This window comes from Phacochoerus africanus, chromosome X (assembly GCF_016906955.1).
Source record: "Phacochoerus africanus isolate WHEZ1 chromosome X, ROS_Pafr_v1, whole genome shotgun sequence".
Taxonomy (NCBI): domain Eukaryota; kingdom Metazoa; phylum Chordata; class Mammalia; order Artiodactyla; family Suidae; genus Phacochoerus; species Phacochoerus africanus.
The window spans coordinates 31,289,392-31,315,408 of NC_062560.1; the positions used below are offsets into that span (position 1 = coordinate 31,289,392).

Below are 26,017 nucleotides of genomic sequence, written 5' to 3' on the forward strand. Positions count from 1 at the left end.
AATTTAGGATCAGTTTATCTAAGTCCAGAAGAAAATGGTAGTTATTTATATTGGAATGCCATATAATTTATATGTTAACTTTTGGGAGTTCCTGTTGTGGCTCAGTGGTTAACTAATCTGACTAGAAACCATGAGGTTGCGGGTTCAATCCCTGGCCTTGCTCAGTGGGTTAAGGATCTGGCATTGCCCATGAGCTATGGTGTAGGTCACAGATGTGGCTTGGATCCCAGGTTGCTGCGGCTGAGGTGTGGGTCGGCAGCTACAGCTCCGATTAGACCCCTAGCCTGGGAACCTCCATATGCCACAGGTTTGGCTCTAGAAAAGACAAAAAAAAAAAAGATACTTTTTAAGTCATGCTTTTAGGAATGAAGTAGGTTTTTCTCTTTGATTTTCTTTTTTTATGTTTTTCTGTTTTATTTTAAATGCATTTTTAAAATTATAGTTGATTTACAATGTTGTGCCAATTTCTGTTGTATAGCAAATTGACCCAGTCATCCATATATACATTGTTCACCTTATATTATTTTCCATCATGTTCTATTCTAAGAGATTGGATATAGTTTCTTGTACTATACAGTAGGACCTCATTGTTTATCCATTCTAATCCCTTTGATCTTCTTTTGATTCTTTCATGTAAGTTTGATTGATTGATTGATTGATTGATTGATTGCTATTTCTTTGGGCTGCTCCCACAGCATATGGAGGTTCCCAGGCTAGGGGTCAAATTGGAGCTATAGCCATCGGCCTACGCCAGAGCCACAGCAACGCGGGATCCGAGCCGCGTCTGCAACCTACACCACAGCTCACGGCAACGCCGGATCGTTAACCCACTGAGCAAGGGCAGGGACCGAACCCGCAACCTCATGGTTTCTAGTTGGATCCGTTAACCACTACGCCACGACGGGAACTCCAGTAAGTTTTAAATATAGATTTTGAGGAGTTCCCTAGTGGCTCAGTTGGTTAAGGATTCAGCATTATCATTGCTATGGCTCTGGTTACTGCAGTAGCATGAGTTTGATCCCTGGCCTGGGAACTTCCACATGTTGCAGGTGCAGCCAATTTATTATTAAATCTGTTTCTTGTTTTTAGTGTTGTAAATGAAAAGGTCTGATCTATAAAATTTTTCTAGCTCGTTACCACAAGGTCTTTTGATTTTGCATGTTAATTTTATATTCTACTAACTAAATTATTTTATAATATTCTGCTGTTACTAAATCATTTTACTGTTTATATTGGTGTTTATATTTGTTAATATTATTTTTTGTGGCTCTTTGGGTAAAGATTCATATCTTCAAATTAGCATACTGCTACTTCTTTCAACACTTTTGCCTTGAATTAGTTTATTTCCTCTGGTTGTAATGGCTAATACTTCCAACATAATGTGAAGTAATAGTGAAGATAGCTGGAACATTCCTGTACTTTTTCTGTCTTTAATCAGAAAGCATCCAATGTGTCCTCATTAAGTAATATGCTGACTTTTAGACTAAACTATATATATACAGCATAACATGTTATCAAGAACATCCAATGATTTCTTTTTATATTATGTATTGTTATCACGAAACAATAAAATATCAGTATCTCACACTCAAATGTAAACAAAAAGATCACTAGATAATTTGAAGAATGACTTTGAAAGTAAAAGCGTTCTCCAAAATAAAACAAATAATAAACCAACAAAAAAAGCAGGACCACAGAAAATATGAACAATATACAAAGCAGAAGAGAACCGTGGGAGAATTACATTGAAAATCTAGAGAAACTAAGACAGAAATCACTTCATTTTCTGAAACAATATTGTGAGGATATTTTAAAAATGAACAAAAAAAGGAAGAATAGAATAAAAGTATTTTATGACATACTATCTTAAAAAAATTAACTCCCTTGATCCCTTTCTTGGGACGCTACCAGAGGTTATACTCTACTAAAAACCAGAGAGTAAACAAAGAAAGATGATGAACAGGATCTATGGCACTAGGGGTCAAACACAGAAGAATAGAGAGAGGTCTTTGGAGAGTAGCTGCATATCAGGGTCAAGAAGAAGCATTCTAGAAGGTGGTATGTATGAAAACAGATTGAAATTCTTTTTTTTTTTTTTGTCTCTTTAGGACTGCATCCACAGCATATGGAGGTTCCTAGGTTAGGGGTCCAATTGGAGTTGAAGCTGCCAGCCACAGCCACAGCAATGCCAGATCTGAGCCATGTCTGTGACCAACACCACAGCTCACAGCAATGCCGGATCCTTAACCCATTGAGCGAGACCAAGGATCGAACCTGCGTCCTTATGGATACTAGTCAGATTCATTTCTGCCAAGCCACAACTGGGATTCCAAGTTTTCTTTAACTCCTTGGGCCTATGATAATGACAATCACACCTTCTGATGCTCTCTGCCCTTCTTTGTCTCTTTTTCTTTGACTTCCACAATAAAAAACTGTGTTAACCAATACTCCATTTGTGGCCCCATACATTACCTGAGGTGCCTCATCTACTTCTCTAGTCACCAACCCTAACAAACATTAAGTTGTGTTTTCAAACCTGATGCATTTTTCCTACACATCACTTATTAAATCCATTCAATTCCCATACTCCATTAAACAAAACATTATGTAACCAAAATCCATCAGCTTTCATACCCTACTCAGCAAAATAAAAGCCTGTCAGACAAACACCAGTCTCAAGCATTCTTCTCAGAGGGATTGAATTCCTCTTGCCTTCACAAGAATATAAATGATAATAACCACCACTAATTGAATGTTTACCATAATTCCATGTGTTTTGCATGCAGAAAATCTTTTAATCTTTTAAATAAATATTTGATGGGGAAGTTGAGGCTTAGAAAGGTTTAATAATTTCTTCAAGTTTACACATACTAAATGTTGAATGGGGAATTAAAACTCAGGCTTCTGAATCTGGTACTTGCCTTCATACTGATCTCCTGAAGGCCTCAAAACCACAGTAAACCAAATATTTCAATATCTAAAACCAGTGATCGATAACCCTCAAAGGTGTCTCTTCTTTTTCTCTCAGTTCCTCTCCCAATATGTGTTATCTCTATCTGCCTAGCGTCCTGAGAAAATACCTTGCACCCCCAGATTCACTTCTTATTCCCATTTCCAATTATTAACCAAACATTTTTTTTTCCATCTACCCAGCCAGGTCCTCCCCATTTTTGTCACCTAGGCCTCATATTAGGATTTTTCCGTGGCTTGGTGGAAAGGTTCAGGAAGAAATGTGGATCTTAAACTCAATGTTAATGCATACTTGGAAGCTGCATACTCAAAAATCATTTCCTCAGGGCTTCCAAAGTATCAAGCACAGTGTTAGGTCCTGGGTAGAGGTCATATTTGAGGACATGAAAGAAGATGAATGAAAAATTGTTGACAGAAGAAAGGTCTGAGATGATGGCCAATATGACCAAATTTGTTTTCAATGCCTCTCTCTCTTTTTCCTTCCTTATTGTGATTCATTCCATCTATTCAATAAATATTTACTATCAATGTACTGTACACCAGGGAATATGATCTAGGCTGAGTATATAGTGATGACTGAGTCAAAGTTCAGACCCTCATGGAGCTCAGTTAATAGATGTAAAATAATTATAATGCAGTCAACAATGTGTCTACATAGTAGATACTATGAAGGAAACAATGGTGAGAAGGCTGTCTCCACTGATTTACGGCTATCCATCCTAGATCCTAGGAGAGGCAAAGATCAAATTAACTCCCATGCAATTAACTGGATTATACACACATTCACACACACAATGACAGTGGTACTTTTATCTTCTCTCGCTTTTTTTGAAACCTGAGATAATAACTTCTTTCCTTCCTGCCTTCCTTCCTTCTTTCCTTCCTTCCGTCCTTCCTCAAAACCTTGAGGTAAATTTCAGGAGCTGAAAATAAATACTCTTTCCATGAAAACATACTAAAACAAACTCTTTCCCATGATTTGTCACTTTCCCATCAAACCTCTCCTTCAATAATCTTTTTTATCCCAGTAAATAGCCATCCCATCTGTCCTTATGTTCAGGCTAAAACTTTTTATCTACTCACTCAATTTCTGCATCTAGTCCATCAGTAAATCCTGTTATCTCTACTTACAAAATGTATCCAAACTATGACCTTTTCTCCCCAGGTCCATGGCTACCAACCTAGTCCTAACTGCATGCGCACGCGCGCACACACACACACACACACACACACCTGGCCTCTAGCTCACCTCTCACTTCTACCTGTACAAGCTACAATATAAATTGCATTGCTTCTAGCTACTGATTACAATTCTCAGCTTCTTAATCTACCATAATGTAGAAGCCAACAACACCTTTACAATGGTCAATTAGTCTCTAGCTGATTTGTCTCCCTAATACCACTTTGGATGTAGCTTACAGCACTCTACCCCAGTCATTCTACTTCGGCCACCCTGCCATCTCTCAAACACACACACATTCCCTCCTCAGGAACTTTGTATATGTTCTTCCTTCTGCCTGGAACTTTCTTCTGCATGGCATCTGCATAATTCATTCTTTTTCTTCTTTTGGGTTTCTTATGTCTCTTCAGAGAAATCTTCCCAGGATCCATTACAGAAAATAGCAACCCACCCTATTCTTATTCTTTCCTCATTCTGATTTTTTTTTCCTTTGAGTACCTATCACTATCCAAACTTCTATATTCCAGGTGCAGAGAGAGAAAACAAGTTCACAAATAAACATAGAGAATGTAAAATAGTCTGCTCTATGTTTCCTTGTTTAGTTTAGCTCATCTGGTTCACAGAGCCCTTTGATTAAAGGGATTTTTTTTTCTTTAATGCAATGTTCAAAGACCCAGAGCACCTGACATGTCATAGGTGCTCAATAAATAATAAGTCAATGAAGGTAGACTTTATGTATATTTCTATAAAAACATGATCCCTTAAATATAAATGATTATTTGTGAAGAATAAGAGATTAATGTATAGGCATAACATTAAAAATAGTTATTCTATGACTGACATAAGAGTTGCAGGTAATTTTCATAACAGGACCAGTTTTTACAAAATGTACCATCCATAGACCTTGTATTTGAAAAGAATGGTTTTCTGGGTGCCAAGTGAACTAAATCAAAGAAGAAAACATTTAGCAAACTCATGCATAACTCTCATTTGTTCTGATAACAGCTAATATTAAACCATGGGTGGTTTCACTAACATTTCTAATTAAGGGGTATGCTTGTCTCCATCTGTCACCTGACCACATTACTGGACAAGACTGAAAGTGATTGCTTATTTATTGATCACCTACTGTCTACTTTTACTGTTACTTCTCTTTGAACACAGAATTGAGATAGTGAAATTAGGGCTTAAATTAGAATAAGATTAGGAAAAGGATTTTTAAAAACCATTATCTGTGTTTTATTGTGCAAGAACTTTATAAATCTGCCTCTATCTGAATCACAAGAGAGATACCTATAGCTGAATTTGTATCAATAGATTACTGTCAGATTTGGTCTTAACTCTTTGTGTTCTAGCTACCATGATCATAATTGTATAGAGAATTCTAGGAGGTGAGAGGAAACCTGGTAAGATCCAAAACACAACCCCTTAATGGAGCACAGAGAAAGCCTCAGAAGGCCACTAATATAAAATTCTTCTGCAGAAACAAAGTAATGAACAAATGAGAGATTGAAGGAAAATATATTGTACGTAATAAATACTATACATATTATATAGTAAGAAAAACATATTGTCGTCCATGAAATGATTGCAGTGAAAGAAAACAAAGAGATACAGTTGATAATAATGCCTGGGTGGGCTAATTTTTTTCTAGGACCTTGAGCTCAATTATACTAATTTCTTTCCTTATCACCTGCTTATAGAATACATGGTAACTCAGTTTTTAAAATTATTCTACCTACCTCAGCCATCTATGCCAATCAGATATACATTTTTTAGACTTTAATAAAAGAATACTATAAGACTACATATATGTGGTGTACATATATATATATATATATATATATATATATACATATATATATATATAAGATATAAATAAAATATCTGATTGGTAGATATTGAGTCTTTTAATACCAGTCCAATTCTATTACTGAGTAAAGATTCCTCAAGATAGACCCCAACTTCAATCAAGTATAGTGATTCTCAACTGGAGAAAGAGAAATATTATTACCCCTTGAAAGTTCATCAAAATTCTAGATGAGGCTTCCTTAAGCATTCCCTACTACAGACCTGATTAAATTACTCATATTCTACAACAGTTGTTTCCAAATTGTGGTCCTTATTACCAGCAGCATCAGCATGTCTCTTTATCGCCATGTTCAGAAACCTAGAGCACCTGATATATAATAGATCTCAATAAATAATAAGGTGATGAATGTAGATTGTGTGTAGTATAAGCACCTGACAATTAACTTTTTTCATTATAATGTAAGTTCCTGTAAGTTTTTGATTGCAAAGGCATCCACTTCAAAGACACCCACCTGGAAAAGGCACATTACTGTCTACACAACTAGATAAAGAGCCACACCGCCTCATCCAATCAAGTTCCCCCTTTTAGAAAGGCCTGGTTGACTTAGATAACTGACAGTTGGACTGACAGCTTGCTTTTCTCTTCCAGGGCTTTAATTCCTGCTCTTATGTTTTAAAATTACCAATAAAGAGTGAACCTATAACACCCTGGGTATCCTTCCTTTGATCCCAATAAAGGCAGAATCCCAAGTTAATGTTCTCTCTCATTCTCTCTCTACCTGTGACTTCAGTGTGTGATCACAGGCATGCCTTGTGGACTCCAAGACTTCTGAGCAATAAAACTTTTTTGTTCCCTGATGGTTGTTACTGAGATGCTTTCTGAAATCATAACAAAGAACCACTCCAGCCACAACACTGGCTCTCCTTGAGGAGTCTATGGGGGCTTCCACAAGTACTAAGGGACCAGGTGAGTGCCTTCAGCATTCCTAGCCAATAGCATCATTATTGATAGGCTGAGACTGACCCCAAACAGTACACTTCTGTCAAAGCATGTTTCCTTAAATAAAAATCATTGTTTACAAAGGATAGGAACTTAATGCATAGATACAATATTAAAAATATTTATTCACTATCTGACACAATAGCTATAGGTAATTTTAATAACAGGAATACAGTCTTACTGGGAACTTGTTAAAAATCAAAGTTCTTGCCCCCACCCCCACTCCCCAGACCTAAGGAATCAGAAACTCTGGCTATGGGTTGTAGTGAACTGTTTTAACAAGCCTTCTAGGTGATTCTGTGATTCTGATGCAATATGCTAATGATTGTATGTGATATCAAACAACTCTACAAAAAACTGTAACACACTTGCATTTTCATTTTACATCCATATGTCTATTCCCTAAATGTAAAGTCTATGCTTCAGATTCAATTTTGTAGGAAGGATTAGTGGTGGGAGGGCAGTCAAATTGCTCTATCACTCCCTTCTGCTTTATTTTTATTTTTGCTTATTAGGGCCACATTTGTGGCATATGGAAGTTTCCAGGCTAGGGGCCAAATTGGAGCTACAGCTGCTGGCCTACACCGGAACCATGTAAGGTGTGAGCCACGTCTGAGACCTACACCACAGCTCACCGCAATACCGGATCCTTAACCCACTGAGCAAGGCCTGGGATTGAACTGGCATCCTCATGGATATTAGTTGGATTCATTTCCACTGTGCCACAATGGGAACTCTCACTGCCTACTACTGCTTTAGAATGTCACATTTTCCAACCAGAAGTTGCATATTAACATGATTAGACTAATATCTCATTCTTGGCTCAGCTGGCCCCAACAACAATACAGTTATTTGGGAATGGCATTGTACTTCCTCTCACAACCTCCATCCTACACTCACACAGATTTCCTTGGCAACTTGCCACCTGACAGGACAAACTTCTTTAAGCATTCCACACTTCCACATGCAATTCTTGTTGCACTCTTTCTTTAACAATCTTACTTCAAATTGTCTTTGCATGGACAACCTCAGATTAAATGTCATCTCTTTTCAAAATATGTCCTTCTCCCCAAGCTAGTACCCCTTCTTCCTACTATGTTCCCATGGCACTTCTATTACATTAGAGGCCAAATTTTATTTTAATTATTTGTTTATATCATTGTTTCTTCCTTCATATGATAATCTCCTAGAGAAGAAAAATCATGTTATGCCTTTTTCAGTGTATAATACTATGCCTGCCACAGAGTTGGCACTCAATACATATTTGCTGAATGTTGAAAGGTTATTTTAGCAACTATATAGCTCTGGTGGAACCATACCAGAAGGCCAACTATTCTTCCTCAAAAAGGAAATAAATTACTACAGTCAATATATTTGCTAGAAAGTTATGTATCTAGTACTCTAAGATAGGTTAAATCAGATAGCTAATATATTTGCCTATCAGCTACAGAGAATTGTTTTTTGCTAGCAACAATCATGCTAATTGGTAAATATTTACATTTGCCAGCTAAATATGCTTGCCACACTATGTAGGTACTGCAATCAACAATTCCTTTTTTCTCATAAGATAGTTCAGAATATTGCAGCCTAAAGAGCAAAATATGTATAACACCTAAAACTAGCTAGAATTATTAAGACCTCAGTAACAGTGGGTTGATAAAAATATTTCTAGGAAAGATCTGCAATATAAACAGTAAATTATTTGTCTTTCATTGAAAACAGAGACTTATCACAATCCAATTTTCCTTTCACTAACTGAATGATATCCTTTGTTACTTGGGTACTTTGCAAAGATTAGATTCAGGAAAACATTCAAGGGAATGGTTCTCAGTGGATTAGACCATTAGCATAATTATCTCAATTGCAAACACAGACACATCATTCTAGAAGTCAGCTTAACATCTACTGTAGATGTCAGGGAGCCCACATGCCAGGAAAGCAACATTTTGTATTTCTCATGGAATTATGTTAAAACCAATATTTAAATTATCTCATAATAATTTGCTTATGATTAGGGGAAATAAAATATTAATTAATAACAATATTAACAATTTACATGCTTATATTGAAAATTAGATTATATCACTTACCAAAACCTAGCATATAAAAGCATTGCCTTTTAGTGTACTGGAAATTATTCAGAAAGAATTAATTAACAATTTTTCTCGACAGTGGTTGAGTTTGGGTGATATTAAACATTCAAAAGCAGGTTAAAGTCTCTGTTGGTATTATAAGCATTAAATATCTTCTATTGTCAAGTTTTCAATGAACTCAAAATCCCTCTCCACTTATAAAACCTATCAAATGTGTGACATGTCCCAAGAAAACTGTAGCATTTAGTAGGTGGAATAGTTATCACAACATTAAAAGACATGGACATCTCGTGGGAGTCCAGTTTCCTGGGTTCCAGGTTCAACTCTTCCATTTACTTTGAGCAAGCCACCTAAATCTCATTTAGCCTATCCTGAATACTTATCTCATGAGGTCTCTGGAGCAACTAACCACAAAAGCATAACCTAATAGAGTTATTAACGTGAGGATATACAGGAATGAAATGCTTCTAATTTTAGCTATTTCTGAAGTGAGAATTTCTATAGTTTTCTGTACCAATATTCATCTGTCCAAAACAATTGTACCAAAAAAATTTAAGTGTTACCAAAGCCTTTTATGGGCTTATTATCATAATCCAGAGACTCAGTTCACTGCCCTTCATCTTCCTTAGTGACCTAATTCTTCCTGATACCAAATAGTAAGGAAAAACAGGAAGCTAGGAACATAGCAGTCTGGGTCTGTTTATATCTATGGTGACTCTTCCATGACACAACAGCTCTGCTCTATGACATCTGATAGTCAGGCTTCTTGCATGGTAGTTATATATAAATTTGTTAGTTACATTTACATTTAGAACAGATGCAGAAGATACAAATTTTTGCCTTTTGCATTGAGACAAGGTTTTGCCCCTATATCCCAGAATCTTCCTTTCATTTAATGAAATCCTTCAATTAACTTTAAATCTCTAAGATGCTTACTGTTTGTACCTGTGTATTTGTGTGTGTTTGTGTACACTGGCATAGAGAATGTGGCAAGATAATGATAATGAAATATAAATATATGTTCTATTCTCCCTCCTCAATCCAAAGAAGGTAGCCAAAGCCGTGTTCAAGAAAGAAATGAACAAGCATCCAGAGGACGTCATTCAACATTCATAAAATATATTACATGATAACCAAATTGGCAATATTTTATGTTTTCTCATAAAGTAAACATGGGCATATAAGTAAAACAAGGGTATAAGAATTTGAATTTTATGTATATATATATATATATATATATATATATATATATATATTTTTTTTTTTTTAACAGCCACACCTGTGGAATATGGAAGTTCCTGGGCTAGGGGTTAAATCAGAGTTGCAGCTGGGGCCTACAGCAATACTGGATCATAGCTGCAACTGTGACCTATGCCACACCTTGCAGCAATATCAGATCCTTAAACCAGTGAGTGAGGCCAAGGATGGAACCTGCATCTATAGAGTCAACACTGGGTCCTTAACCCACCTGAACCACCAGGGGAACTCCAATATCTTTCTTCCTGAAATGATTTTAAATGTGGATATAATTATTTCTCCTAAGGTTCCATGGTGCAGAGTTATGCAACGAAGCCTTTGTTGACTTTTTTACATAGAAGCCTGACTCATTAATTTTTGTGTTAATTTATATCATATTGTACTCATTATGCTGGCTAGAAGGTAAGTTATGGTGAATTCTTAGGGAAAATGTGTTACTTCAGTTAATTCTACCTCATTTCATGGTTATCATGAAAAGGTATGCCCCATGTTTTAGGAATGAGCATATACACTGTGGCAATGAAGACATAAATGTATTATCATAGCATGAGCAGTTATACAGTTCATAGACAAAATAAATTACTCACTTCTACTTCATTTGGGTCAAATATAAAACTGTCTACTACTTTTAGAAAAATTAGAAAAAGTATATTTAAAGTAAGGAAATAAAGTTAATCACTAAATCCAGTGTAGGATCAAAACTGTCATACAACTCATTGGGAATAGTTTAAATCTTTCAATTCATCTAGTAGTAAATATTTTCCTCCACAAATTGCTTTTTCTCTAACACAAACATCAAGAGAGTTTTATGACAAAATTATCATTGGTCATGATTTCAAAAGTGTATTTTCCTTAAAAGCTTCTGTGAATGAACCTGTGTGAATAGCAAGATTTTTATAATGTGAATGATATGTGTGGTATAGTAAACATTAAATTTTTTATGATTATAAAATAGCTATAACTTATAAGGAAAGAAATATTTACCTTGAATTAATCTTACCTAGCACCATCTTTGTGTTTATGTGAAGAGAAATATTGTTTGCTTATCTTTATAGAATAGATGTGATAAATCACATCCTAGTAAAAATTCTGGAATTGAAGGTTAATAGAAGACTTATTTTGAAAAAGAGATAGGGCCTATTTTTAAATGGTACTGGGAAAGTAAAAAATCGGTTAGATTTACTACAAAGATACACTAAACCTCAAATGAAACAAAACGATAAGACTATATTTAATCACATTTCCCCCTAAACTGTTCCTTATGTAGCTTTACAAAATAACAAGAAACTACTTTGCTGTCTCCCTATACTTTACAAATATTATACAAGAATGTGTGTGTATGTATGCCTCATCAATAAACCCTTTATTTCATCATATTTACTTGCACTGTTGTTGTTATGAGTTTCTCTGTCCAATTTACCACATAGATGAAAATTCTTCATTGCTTTTTCTTTTTTAAGGCTTTCTCAACATATTCTTTTCCATTCAGCATTTTCTCATTATCTTAAACGTAGCATATATTTAGTTTTCTCTACTACTGATCAAAATGGATTTATTATATTTATTTAGTACACTAGTAATGACCAATAGGGTTATAAAGAAAACACACATTCCTGCCTTAGAATAATTTTGTGCCTCCTATTGGCTTAGACTTCTGTGCAATTCTAGTAGTGACGCAATAAATATATGTCAAATGACATATCTCACAGTTACGTTTATGTTTTGATATCACCAAGTGGCTTTACCTAAATCCATTAGCTATCTCTTCTCATTATCTTCAAGTGTCTAGATAAAATTTAGTCATTTACCTCAAATCTTAACCAGAAAAAAAATCACGTAACATGGAAAACATTTTTCATGTCTCTAAATGAAAAATCAACACACACATAAAAATTTTATCTCTAAATATTTTCTTCTACCTTTATAAATATTGATTTATATTCCTGATACCCAGGAAATGCCCAAATATTAAACTTCTGTATTTGAAAGAATTGACTCTCTTGATCCAATTAGAACAGGTTTAGGGAGAACACTTATAAAATAAATGAAATAAGTGGGAATTAGGATTTTCCATTGTGGCTCAGTGGTAATGAACCCGACTAGTGTCCATGAAGATGCAGCTTCAATACTTAGCCTTACTCAGTGGGTTCAAGATCCAGCACTGCCGAGAACTGTGGTGTAGGTATCAGACACAACTTGGATCCTGCATTACTGTGGCCGGTGGCTGCAGCTCCAATTCAGCCCATAGCCTGGGAACTTCTATATGCTGCCAGTGAGGCCCTAAAAAGCAAAAAAAAAAAAAAAAATGGGAACTGAATTTGGGATTTGGGGGAGAAGGGAAACTTGCAAAAAAACAGAAATGCATTCATGGATGTGATTATTCTGCAGCTTTTAAAATATGGGTGCTCATTAGGTTGGGTGAAAATTGCTCTAAGACAGTGCCCACAACGTATTCATACAAGATAGGATATCAAACCATGGTTTGTATATTAGCACGTGAATTGTGGTAAACAATACCAGGAAATGTCAGTGTATAGAGAATGATGATCTATTTCAATTTATGGGAATGAGAATTCACAGAGTTTATCATGTTTACATAACATTAAAATAACTCATTGGTTTAATTCGACTGTTCAGTGTATTAGTTACATTATTACTTTAAAAATCTCATTTTTGATTTGTTGGTATATTTATTTGAAAGACATCTATTGTCTGCTACGAAGTTATGAAACTGAGAAAATTTTAATGAGGCCACTAGATACAGCAATTAAACTATATACATCCATCTTACAAATATTCTGAGAATTATGCATTCCTATCCTAAATATTTCTCAGTTTATTTTTCATTTTTCATTTATTCTTCATTTGTGGTTTCTTTTTTTCTTCTTTCTTTTTTCTTTTCTTTTCTTTTTTTTTTTCCTCTGTCTTTTTAGGGCCACACCCACAAATATGGAGGTTCATGGGCTAGGGGTCAAATTGGAGCTGCAGCTGCCAGCTTACACCACAGCCACAGCAATGCCAGATCCAAGCTGTGGCTTTGACCTACACCAGGCAACACCTGATCCTTAACCCACTGAACAAGGCCAGGGATCAAACCTGTTTCCTCATGGATCCTAGTCAAATTGGTTTCTGCTGAGCTATGACTGGAACTGCTTCTATTTTTTTTTTTTTTTTTTTTTAGCTATGCCCATGGCATGTGGAAGTCCTCAGGCCAGGGGTCAAACCCGCACCACAGCAGCAACCTGAGCCTCTTCAGTGACAACACTGTATCTTAACCCACTGTGCCACAAGAGAACTCCTTGTTTGTGCTTTTATAATTTATTGGGTTTTAAAAAATTATTCATATCCCACCTATTTTTAAAACATATTTTTAATTCCTAAGTTTATCATTTAAAATTCTGTAATAGTGATTTATTAACTAATTCAGTAAGTAAACACAAATGAAATTTGATTAGCTAAAATTCAGTTAATTTCTTCTTGCCAATGTACTAAAGAGTACCTGGCAAAACTCTGTGGTCAAATACCACAAAGAATGGATGATACCGTAAAACATTTTGTAGCAGTAAAGGTAACACTTTTGAGACTGAGTCTCCCAGTGGATTGTTTTGGATCCATTACCAAAACTTTTACAAATTGAAGAAGACCCCATAAAGAGAGTAATTCATATGTATTAAGAGTGTCAGGCATTGTGCCAGATAATTTCACATGTAGTATCTTCTTTAATCATTGCAATAACATGCAAAAGTAACCATTATCACCATTTTGCCACTATTAAAACCTTGTATAAATGGTCCACATTTTATTAGCTTTATGTTCCTATTATCTGGATTTATTGTACACACACACACGCACACACACACACGATAGAAGCATGAGGAAAGTGACTTACAAAGTGTTTGACTGATTTGCCCAAATCGGGAATTATTAATCAAGTCTTTCTAACATTGAAATCTACACAAATCTTCTAATATTGCACTATTGTTAATACTAGTTTTCAAAGAAAGAATATCTTACACTGTTTATTTAAAAAATTGTCTAGAATTGTGCTATTGATTATGACCTGTATTTACAAAATAAATTTTGAGAGGATGGACTGATGGCTTCAGAAAAAGAGGATAAACTTATCATCTTAAATTACTTGACACATGCTTCAAGGGATAGGGGCCAAATAGCCTGTCAGTTTTTCTTGAACTGTGTAAAGGTCAAGAAGGACCAAAAAACAATCATTTTCAGAACAATAAAAAATTCCTCATATCCTCTTCTAGTATATGACATATATTAGCTACTTGATGAAAAACTGCTGTTAAAATCCCCTGATGACCGATGTTGTTCAAGAAAATCACATTATCAAGAAGAACCAAAGATATATTTCATCAAATTAAAAAATTTCTCTTTACTATGTATTCTGTTGCTTCTTCCTTAATTAAAAGTCAACATAATAGTCCCAGATTTGTTCAGGTAAAATAAAAAATTACGAGAAAAACAGTAAGGATTTTTAAGTCACATGTTAAATCACATAGAGGCATAATTCAGTTTGAAAATTCAGCAACGTATATTCCATATTAAAAGAGGAGTAACAAAATATCCTTACCTTAGAAAATTGTGCATTTATCCATTTTGTGAATGTTTTCTTTTGAACATCTTCTCTTTCATCTACAATGTAAAAAAAAAGAGTGATAAGGAGTTAAGAAGCAACTTTGAGTATCATTCAGACTTTACAAGCAAAATAACTTCATTTATACATTAGTGTCATATTTAATAGTAAATTCATTGATAAATAAATCAAATATGAGTGATATTGGTATTAAGGATCCAAACTGAAATCTTAAAAATATTTGAAATGATCAAGTCCAAACTCATTCTAATGCTGTATAAAAGCATTACAAAAAAAGTAGTCTCATAAGAACAAATGAAATATTATTTATTCCCCTAGTAGAAACTCCACTATAATCAAAAGAAAGTGTTGTCTGTTATCTCTTCTAAAAAAACTATTCCTGAGCATTTCCTCTGGCCCCCATCACCAATCCAGGAGGAAATAACGGGTCCTTCCTTTGTAATATCTATATACTCTAACATAGGCCCCTGGCGTAGCCTCATCCCACCATGAGAGAGGTCTCCTGATGATCAGGAGCATGACTTAGTTATCTGTGCATCCCAGAACTGAGCATATTGTCTGTGCAAATTAAGAGCTCAGAAAATATTTGATAAATATGTGAGTGCTTTAGAGGAGGGGGGATCTTAAAATTCCAAAATTTCTAGTACTTCTTTTCATCTAAAAGTCTGGAAATTTCAAATCAAAATGCAAATGATACTCTTCATGGATTATATACAAATACTCAAAGGAAAAATCCCCAAGGACTTCTTACAGCAAGAGATTAGGGTGGAAATTATTAAGAAACAGCTTTGCAGAATTCATGCTTCTAAAAATTATCTTTTTTCCAAAGCTGGAAGTTAGTACTAAGCCAAATGAACAGGAAAATCATCAATCTTAATTTATTAAAATGCTTTTTTGATGCCAAAGCCTATCTTTAAATTACCGTAAATACAATTATATTATTCAGTGTTCAATAAATGAGTGCATGTAAGAGAGATTTAAAATTGAGAGATTTCATATTTTATTTACATGTGTCAAAAGAACCCTCACTGAAATGCCCTGATAAAATAACCTTATTTTCTCTCATATTATTTTTCAGTAGTAAATCTCCATCGCTTCTGAAAACAGATGACATACAGTAAAGAATGACTTTTCCTATGACAAATATATCTATGTATTAAGAATAAATATCTGTTTAAAGCACATTATTAATCCATAAGTAGATACTCTAAGTAACATAAGAGATAACAGTGGGTAAATAATAACATAAAACTATTTTCTTAAATGAAAAAATGTTATTTAGCATCACAGAATACTTCCTCTTATTTGTGTTACTCCCACAAATTACTATGTACAGTCAACATCAGCATTAACCCATCTGGTAAAAGCTACATGGTAGGTATAACAAGGAAGTCTTTGCTGACACGTGTGAATAAATAAAAAGAGATAGTAATAGGGAGTTCCCGTCGTGGCGCAGTGGTTAACGAATCCGGCTGGGAACCATGAGGTTGCGGGTTCGGTCCCTGCCCTTGTTCAGTGGGGTGGCGATCCGGCGTTGCCGTGAGCTATGGTGTAGGTTGCAGACGCGGCTCGGATCCCGCCTTGCTGTGGCTCTGGTGTAGGCCAGCGGCGCGGGAGCGGCCCAAGAAATAACAACAACAACAAAAGACAAAAAAAAAAGAGATAGTAATAGTTTTCAAACCTAATCTAGCCTCTTTTGAATATTACTTCAATGAATTTAATACTACCTTTCTTATAATAATAATATAAAATAAACAATACACTTTAGATGGTCAAAATTTAACCATTTTCACTGATTTGCTGTACAGGAAGACAAGTCTGTACATCTATTTCCCAATGACATACACATATAGCCTAAAAGTTAATAAGTTAATTTGCAATTCCACTTATTTTTTCCTACATGGGCATACACAGCCTATCTGTCAGACATGGGAGAGTAAATGAGCCATTTGAACTCATCCATTTGGAGGTTTTTTAAAACATACCCAACTATCTTTACCAAAAGCTGAATAGGAGGACATTTTGAAGAGATTTGTTCCAGATGCTTTTAAATGAAAGTGGGTAGTAAAGCAATGTTTTTATTGTTTTCAATTATATGTACAAAGAATGATTTTTAGATAGGCCTTGAAGGCAGAAGGGAAACCTTGACATTATGTGCAAAATATTATGTATCTACTGTGTAAACAGCACTGAATGTGAGCTTCATCATATAAACATCTTCACTAACTATTCTCTCCTACCTTTTCTGCTTTTAATACAAGAAAAAACATGCCTTCAAGGAATTATCTGCTAAAGTTTTATTTTGGTGTGGTAACACTTATATTCTTTAACATGACAAATATTAATAATATTCATTTTATTATTATAACATTTATTATTACCTTTTTGTTCATAAAGCTGTTTTACATACACCATCTTGATCAACCCCTATGTAATTTACCATTTTATACATGAAAAATAAATACAAAATACATTATACATTAAAAATAAATAAAAAATAAATATGTTAAAAATAAATACGAGGAATAAAGCTGATAAGTGACAGAGATGAACTTGGTATAGATTTATTTGAATCAAAGTCCATGTTTTTTCACAGTGACCAGTTTACATAGATTATACGGACTCCTATAAGGTAATCAGACTCACAAAAGGTAAACATATTAAAACAAATACAAAATAGCTATAAATTTAGAGCCTCTATTTTGAATAACGCAGGGGGTTCCATGTACATTGTAACCTATGTAAATAATATCTTAGAACTTTATAGTGCACAACCTGCATGTCTTCATGGATTTATCCAGAAGTGAAAAATGAACCTTCTTTATGATGCTGGATTATTTTTAACATTATATAAGAATGCTCATATTTGATAATATTTTTGATGACAATATGATGAAAATATTTTTTTTCCTTTTTATGGCTGCAACTTTATGGAAGTTCCCAGACCAGGGGTTGAATTGGAGATGTAGCTGCAGGCCTACACCACAGCCACAGCAACGCGGGAGAAAGCTGCATCTGCAAGCCGAGCCACAGCTTGTGGCAATGCTGGATCCTTAACCCACTAAGCAAGGCCAGGGATGGAACCTACATCCTCACAGAGACCATGTCAGGTTCTTAACCCACTGAGCAACAATGGAACTCCTGATGAAAATATTTTAACATACAAAAAAGCACCATTTTGTGTCTACAGATTACACTCCCCATGAACATGTATTTTACAGAGCCACAATAATATTCTGCCTTTTTTTCAGTAATTGTATCATAAACATGGGCTATACTTTACTTTTGTTTTCTATTAGAGATTCCATCATAATTAACATCTTCATGCATTCTTTTTCAGCTTCTGCCATGTAATAGAAGAAATTACTAGGTCAACATTATAGAAACTTTTATGGCTTTTACTAAATATTATCATATTGCCTTCCCAAAGCTCATACCAATTTTTAGTGGTACCAGAAAGAGGTTATGCTGTTAAGAGGAGATTTTCAGCTTATGTTTTAGAACAAATGCTGTTTTATTAGATATTAGGAGATAGTTGCTGCTTGTTTTAATTTGAATCTGATTACTAATAAGGTAGAACAAAATTTATACATTTATGTATTCTGTATGTTTCTGCTTTTGCAGAAATACTTGTTTATATCTTCTGTTCATTTATCTATTGAGCACTGATATTTTAAAATTAATTGGAATGAGGTCATAAACTAGTAATTTTTCAACATTTCAAGTCATGAATCATTTGATTACCTGATTAAAATAATGATCCTTTTTTACACAAAAACAGACATATTTACATACAGTTTCATGGGTTTCCCTGACCTCCCTGCAGAAGATTCCTATTACCATGAAGTCCAACTCAAGAATCACTACTATAAATTAAGCTACTTAGCCTTAGCCTGTGAAAGAATATATGTTCCCAAGTTATCCTATATTTTTTTCAATTTTTATTTCATTTTTACTATGCTAAAATTTTATACTTTTATAATTTCAAATCTATTTCTATTGTTACCTCTCATATTACAAATTGATCATTTTAAGCATGATCAGCTCTATATTCATTATTACTCCAAAGTTGAAATATAAAAGTATATATACATACATTGTTATAGAGCTTATAGACTATTTCAACATCTTAATACATGTTGTTGTAGACACACAGTCTTAGTAAGAGATATTAGTATGAAATCATCAATAATGAGAAAATAAAAAAGTGAAATCTATTTATGAGGAAGTGATTATCTACATACCTCTGTTTAGTCATTTCAAGAAACACATATTGTATTTCATTTTCTCTAGGGTTTATTTATGACTGGTTTTCTTTTACTAATAAAAATATGCCTGGGTATAATAATGTGAGAGGCAAGGAAGAAAAATCTCTCTCAGGAAAATTTAGTTGAAAACTGTTCCCTGAAGATATCAAAGAGTGAAGAACTACTACTTCATAAATTGCAAAAAGTGACCAGCATTTTCTTTTATTCTCTCTATGGGGAAAGCTCATATAAAATTAGCTTTCTGCCTTTCATAAAAATTGTACTTCATCACAGAATCCATTAACCCTTTCTAACAAAGTCATTTTTTTTTCATTCAATAAATCTGGCCCTCATATTTTCTAAGATTAGTGCAAAGAACTTTGGCCCTGTTATGAACTTTTATATTCCTGAGATCCTCAAACCCCTATAAGAGTGGGATAAATAAATTGTGATATTAATGATTCACAAGCATGAGTTGCTGCACAAAAATTATATTGGGTAAACTGAGAGGACATGGAATCAAGGGAATTGGCCTCAGAATACATAGCAGGACTTATTAGAATGATGGCCTTAAAATTGCCAGGCCTCAGTCTCTTTTTCTGTGGAATGATGACATTAGGAGCATTTTAACTCATAGAGCTGTTAGCAAGATGTAATGAAATCTTTTATTTATACAATAATTTGTAGAATAATTATTTATAGAATGCTTCATATATGCTGATCACTGCTCCAATTACTAAGAAGGCTTATCTTTAGCAAAGTTCACAGCATAGTATAAAATAGACATATTGTGGGTAAATACTAAACATTTTGTATAATTAGATATACATATATTCAAAGGGTACTGCAGGAACACAAAGAAAGGGATATATAGCCACATGGATGTTACAGAAAACATTTTCTGGAAGGTGATGGATAGGTTGAATATAGAAGGATGAGCAAAAATAAGAAAAGAAAAAGTGCAAAGAGAAAGATGCATCTTCCCAAGAAGATAGCAAGGGCAAAGCCTGGGAGATAAGAAATCAAAAGAGCATTCTTTTCATTACATACATTCAATTTTCTTGCACTCTAAAATATGAAGAAGGGGGCAGCATGGGATGAAATTACCAAGGGAGTTGGAAGTAAGATCATGGGAAGTCTCCATGATATGGCCCTTTATGTGCTACCACATAAGGCAACATGGATAAAAGCATTTAAGAGAAAAAAAAAAAAAACACTCAGTTATCAGAAAACCAAGAATTATCCTCATTACACAGAGCAGTTAATCACAATCTGTGCCAGAAAAAACATTTTTTAAAATGTTATTTCCTTGGGTGCTAGTCAATATGTTAACTGAAGATTCTCATCACTTAAGTTACTCAGGAAAAAATAAGTTTAGAAGGAGAGGGAAATAGGTAACAGTTTAGAAATATACATATAGAAGAAATACAAAGGGATATGAGTTTATTTCACCTTTAAGAGAAGACTAGTATGTAATATGGAAGAGCTTTTAGAGTCAGTCCATTCTCTGCTTTCAACGAAAATGAGAAAAAAAGGAAATGAGAAATATGGAAGATTAATGGTAAACATTAGATAAGGTTATGTGATACCATGGAACATTATGAAGGCAGGCCTGAAACTCAGAACATATTTAGAAAATGGATTTACCAAGTTATTAATGCTACAAAATGACAATGCAAAGTGGAGGAGAGTAGAATGGAAAATGGCATGAAAAATGCTTTCCATTAAATCTGAGTAATAGCTTTTGATCATAGGATTATAGAACACTAGGGCCAAAAGTGACATTCATGGTCATTTTATAATGAGGAGGTCTAAAATAATTAAATTACTGCACAAAGAAGAGAAAAACAGTGTCAAAGAGGTTTCCTTATTTCCCACTTACTGGACAGTCATTATAATGTAGCTTTCACTGCTCATCATCGTATAAAATTTTTCTTAATAATATTACCTATATTCTTTCTCACTTCCGAGACAGTGACTATCTGGGTTATACCTGTCTTCCCAGCACTAAGCATTGAGAGTATTACATACTACAGCTCAATAAAGGTGTTTTTCAGTTAATGAAGATCAAATTTACTTTTCAGACATCTCATTTTTCTTCTCTACAGATATTAATTCCATTAACTTGTGGTAGAGAGAATAATGGTCCTCCAAAAGTGTCCACATCCTAATCCCCTGAAGATGTAAGTTTTGTTTAAACTTATTTGTTTTAATATAGGTTAAATTTAAATTATTTTCAAACTCTTTGTAGAGAATTATGGTTGCTGGTGGAATCAGATGAGATAGGGTATGTTCATGGCCTAGACTGAAAATGGAATCATATGTCCTCATCAGCTCACTTGTGATAGGGAAATTATCCTGGGTTATATGGGTGGGCCCAGTGTAATCACAAGTGTCCTTAAAAGGACAAGGAAAAGGCCCAAGAGTGTGAACCAGAGAGATGTTGCCCGTTTTGAAGAGGGAGAAAAGTGGCCATGAGTCAAAGAATGTAGACAACCTCTAGAAAATGTAAAAGACAAAGAGACAGATTCTCTCTGAGAGCTTCTACAAGGCATGCAGCTCTGCTGGCCCTTAATTTTAGCCTAATGAGGCCCATTTCAAAATTCTGACCCAAAGAACTATTATAATATAAATTTGTGTTATTTTAAGCCACTAAATTTGTGGTTATATAGCATTAATAAGGAACTATTACATCACTTTTCCTTTTTAAGACTATTAATTCAAGTGATAAATACATACTGACACCTACTAGGTGGTAGAAATTCAACTATGTGAAAGATAAAGTTCCTACCCTTTTGTCCTTATAGCACAGTGAGAGAAACTAATGCTAAAAAAAATAGACAGTAGATACACAGATTGGTTTCCCAACAGAGTAAATATAGGGCATTGTCATAAGCCCACAGGAAGGAAACTAACTTGAAAAACCCAGTGCTTCCTTGATGAAGTGACATCTCAACTGAGTTTTGAAAATTAATAAAGGGTATAGAAGCAGACAAGGAGGAAAAGAACTCCAGACAATAAAAAGAGCAAGTGCAACTATCAGTATGTGAGAGACAGAGCATGGTCCTTTCATGGAACTAGAGAAAAGGAGGAAAAAAGTGGCAGAGATATTTCTAAAAGAGAGAGAGAGAGAAATAATCATCAGCTTAATTATAAAGAGCCTTAAACTTTAGCCAGAAGGTAGTTAGAAAGGAAACCAGAATTTTGAGTAGGAGAATGACAATACAGGTTTGTGTTTTTGAAATGAATTTCACAGTATGGAGAATATATTGAAAGAAGTCACTAGAAACAAGGAGAGCAAAAAAATCTATGTGAGAAGAGATGATGGCCTATATTGGAGACTTGCAGTGGGACTGAACAGAGGTAAATGCAAACACTACATATTGATACTGATGATACCTAAATCTGTATTTTTCATTTTGATTAACAGCCTGATCTTCACACTGACATAGATGACTCTAGTTTATACTTCCACCTAGATGTCCTGCAGGTATCTTAACAATATCATTCATCTTCCTAAATAAATTCGCATATCCTACTTCTCCTGCCAATTAATGGCCTCATCATCCATCTAGTAACAAAATAAGTAACTCTTGAGTTATTATGCGAGTTTGAAAAATGCTTGCCCTGAGGTTATAAGCCAGATATAAGGGACTTCACAATTTGATTCCAAATGCTTTTCTAAGCTTAATATCTGTTACGCCTGTTGGCACTCACACATACTCCTTATCCCTCTGCACATATACCTACCAAGTCTACTCTAGCCACACAAGCCAAATGTCTCCATGAATAAGATACACACTTTCTCACTATAGTTCCTTGTTCGTGCAGTCCCTGGAATGTAACCTGAGAATTCTCACTCTTTTTTTTTTGTCTTTTTGTCTTTTTGTCTTTTTGTCTTTTCTAGGGCTGCACCTGGGGCATATAGAGGTTTTCAGGCTAGGGGTCTAATCGGAGCTATAGCCACCGGCCTACGCCAGAGCCATAGCAACGTGGGATCTGAGCCGTATCTGCGACCTACACCACAGCTCACCGCAACGCTGGATCCTTAACCCACTGAGCAAAGCTAGGGATCAAACCCACAACCCCATGGCTCCTAGTCAGATTTGTTAACCACTGAGCCATGTCAGGAATTCCAGATTTCTCACTCTTAAGATCAATTTCAAATGTGAAGATTTTCATAATAACTCCTATGTCCTTGGGAGGAGTCAACAATTAATTCTTCCAATATATACAAATGCTTAAGGATTTTTCAAACTGAATCATTAGTATATGGTCATGTGAGTGTGTGTGTGCGTGTGTGTGTTTTCTATAAAGTATATGTGTCCACCTTTAGATGGGAGTACCATTTTATCTTTGTAACTCCTGGAGTCCAATATGGTGTCTTTAAGCAGAAGTAGGTACTTAATAAGAATAAGCTGAATAAATCAAATGATTAATCAATACCACAATTAAATCCCATATCTACTGAGTCCCAGGCCAATGTTTTTTCCCTCTACTTTGCCACACTGCCTAAACTGCTCTGTTACTTATAAACTTTCTGTCTTAATCATTACTTCATTTCCACAAATATCTATTAAGCCTCCACCAGGTATAAAACCACTTTTCAATATCTCCTCCCCAAATTTGGTCTTTAGACTGAAGTATTTATTTTCATTACTACATGGAATGAAAAATAAAATAGAGAATATTTATTGAAAAAAATCTGCTTTGATTTTTCTAGGTGAATTACATTCTAACATATGATTAAAATGCTCTTTACCTCATCTTGACTATTATGGCTTCTAACACAATATAAGATGCTATGGATGACCTGTCTGACCCTTTACCTCCCCTGCAAATGTTACTTCTCTTTTCATGTAGGTCAACTGCTTTTTACGCTAGGGAGTTGATAGACCAAGATAATTTGCACAGCTCATATTGCATAAAAGTTCCCTCCCATCCCCTGGCACTTAATTATAGAATTTATACCATATTAGCAAATTGGAGTTATGGCCAGAACCTTACATAATCACACAGTTGCATATTCATAAAAATAACCAATAACACTATTTAAATTGAAAACACAATGTAAGAATTATAGAAATATTTTGATGATAGTTAGAGAAATTACCATGAACAGAGCCTAATAACAATGAGGGAGAAGTATCACATTCAAATGGAAGAGAAAATCATAACTGCAGGAGTACACAAAAATGTAGTAGGTGGCATGAGTTAGAAAACAGAGTACCATGTGATAAGTAGTGCAAATGGTTTATTCTTGTTCCCTTCTAATTCCATTCTGACACCAAGAATATGTCTCAGCTCCAGTATGTCAGTGATTAAACACGGCATCAAATAGCCTGGTTTCAAATCCTTTACTTCTTACTAGCTATATAATTTAGGCAAATTACTTAACCTGTCTGTGTCTCATTAAATCCATCTGTATCTTGGTACAGAACTGTAAAGACTAAATGTGACAGAGTTATGATATATATTAATAATGAAAACTTAAAGAAAAATAGAGAAAATCTATATATTTTTTTCCTGGTTATACCACTATTTCCTGTGGGCCATTTGTATAAATTGTATTATCTTGTAAAATAGACACAATCTCTAGGTGGGAGTCATGTTAACAATTAGGAAGATTTTTATAGTATTTATAAATGTGCAGCAATTAGAGTCTTCTTGATTTGAAAGATAAAGAATATGAAATTATATTTGTATAAATTATACCTTCTCATGACCAGAAGAATGAAATGTATTTAGCAATAATGGGACAAATGAATATTTCTGTGGTGCATTATAATTTACAAAGTGATTTCAAATATCTCATCTAATTTGAACATGAATATGTGGGTGTTGACTTTTTATGGGTAAAAATAAGTTACATTTAATTAGTATGCAGACTTGAAATATGCTTTAGTAGTGTGTCATGAAAAAGATCAACTTATTTTTGTTAAAAATAGTAGTCATGGACTAATTACGGCAGAGAAAAAACAAAATAGATCAAGGTTTTTTATGTAATTTGGAGGTGAAATTCAATACTTGGATTTTTTTTAACTTTTTTTTTTTTTTTTTTTTTTTTTTTTGCTTTTAGGGCCACACCAGCAGCATATGGAGGTTTCCAGGCTAGGGGTCGAATCAGAACCACAGCTGCTGGCCTATGCCACAGCAATGCCAGATCCAAGCCATGTCTGTGACCTAAACTACAGCTCATGGCAATACTGGATCCTTAACCCACTGAGCAAGGCCAGGGATCGAACCTGTGTCCTCATGGATACTAGTCAGAATCATTTCCACTGAGCTACAACGGGAACTCCAATACTTGGATATTGTGACGGAACCACTAACTAACTAACTAGATACCAGCTTTCATACCATGATATAGTCAGTTTTAAACTACTCAATTTATCTACTAAAAAATTAAAAAAGACATTACTCTGTGGTATGTGTTTACCTATCATAATGGATTGTAAAATAGTTCATTTCAAATAAACAGAAAGCAATCAGCCAAATGTACACAACAACCATTTCCAAATGTTTGTGTCAATGAGATACTTTATAAACAGACAAAGGCTCAAACACAGAGTCCTTTTTTGCATGCATTAAAAAGGCATATTTAAATCACTAGATACATCTGATAAACTTGCATTATAGAGCAATGGTTAAGAAAATTGTATAATAGATATAGCTAACGTCTCATGCTTTATTTTCCTGGCCCAACTCTGAGTTTACCTATAACTCTGAACAGATTCTGTGGATGCTGAAGATTCCCCACCTCAAAGATTCACACCTCTCTGCATCTTTGCAGTAGGGCCTTTTCCAATTCTAGGAAAATTTGGTAAATTCATCTGCAGGGCA

At 34.5% G+C, this 26,017-nt stretch overlaps 1 protein-coding gene across 6 annotated transcripts in view; it reads right to left on the reverse strand.

Annotated features, from left to right (window-relative positions):
- The window catches only part of DMD (dystrophin), a 2,144,556-nt gene that overhangs the window by 1,947,847 nt on the left and 170,692 nt on the right, over window positions 1–26,017 (reverse strand). For all 6 annotated transcript variants that reach the window (XM_047764837.1, XM_047764839.1, XM_047764840.1 and 3 more), the window contains exon 2: window positions 14,904–14,965. In XM_047764837.1, the coding sequence (XP_047620793.1) occupies window positions 14,904–14,965 (62 nt within the window). The remainder of the gene's footprint in view (window positions 1–14,903; window positions 14,966–26,017) is intronic.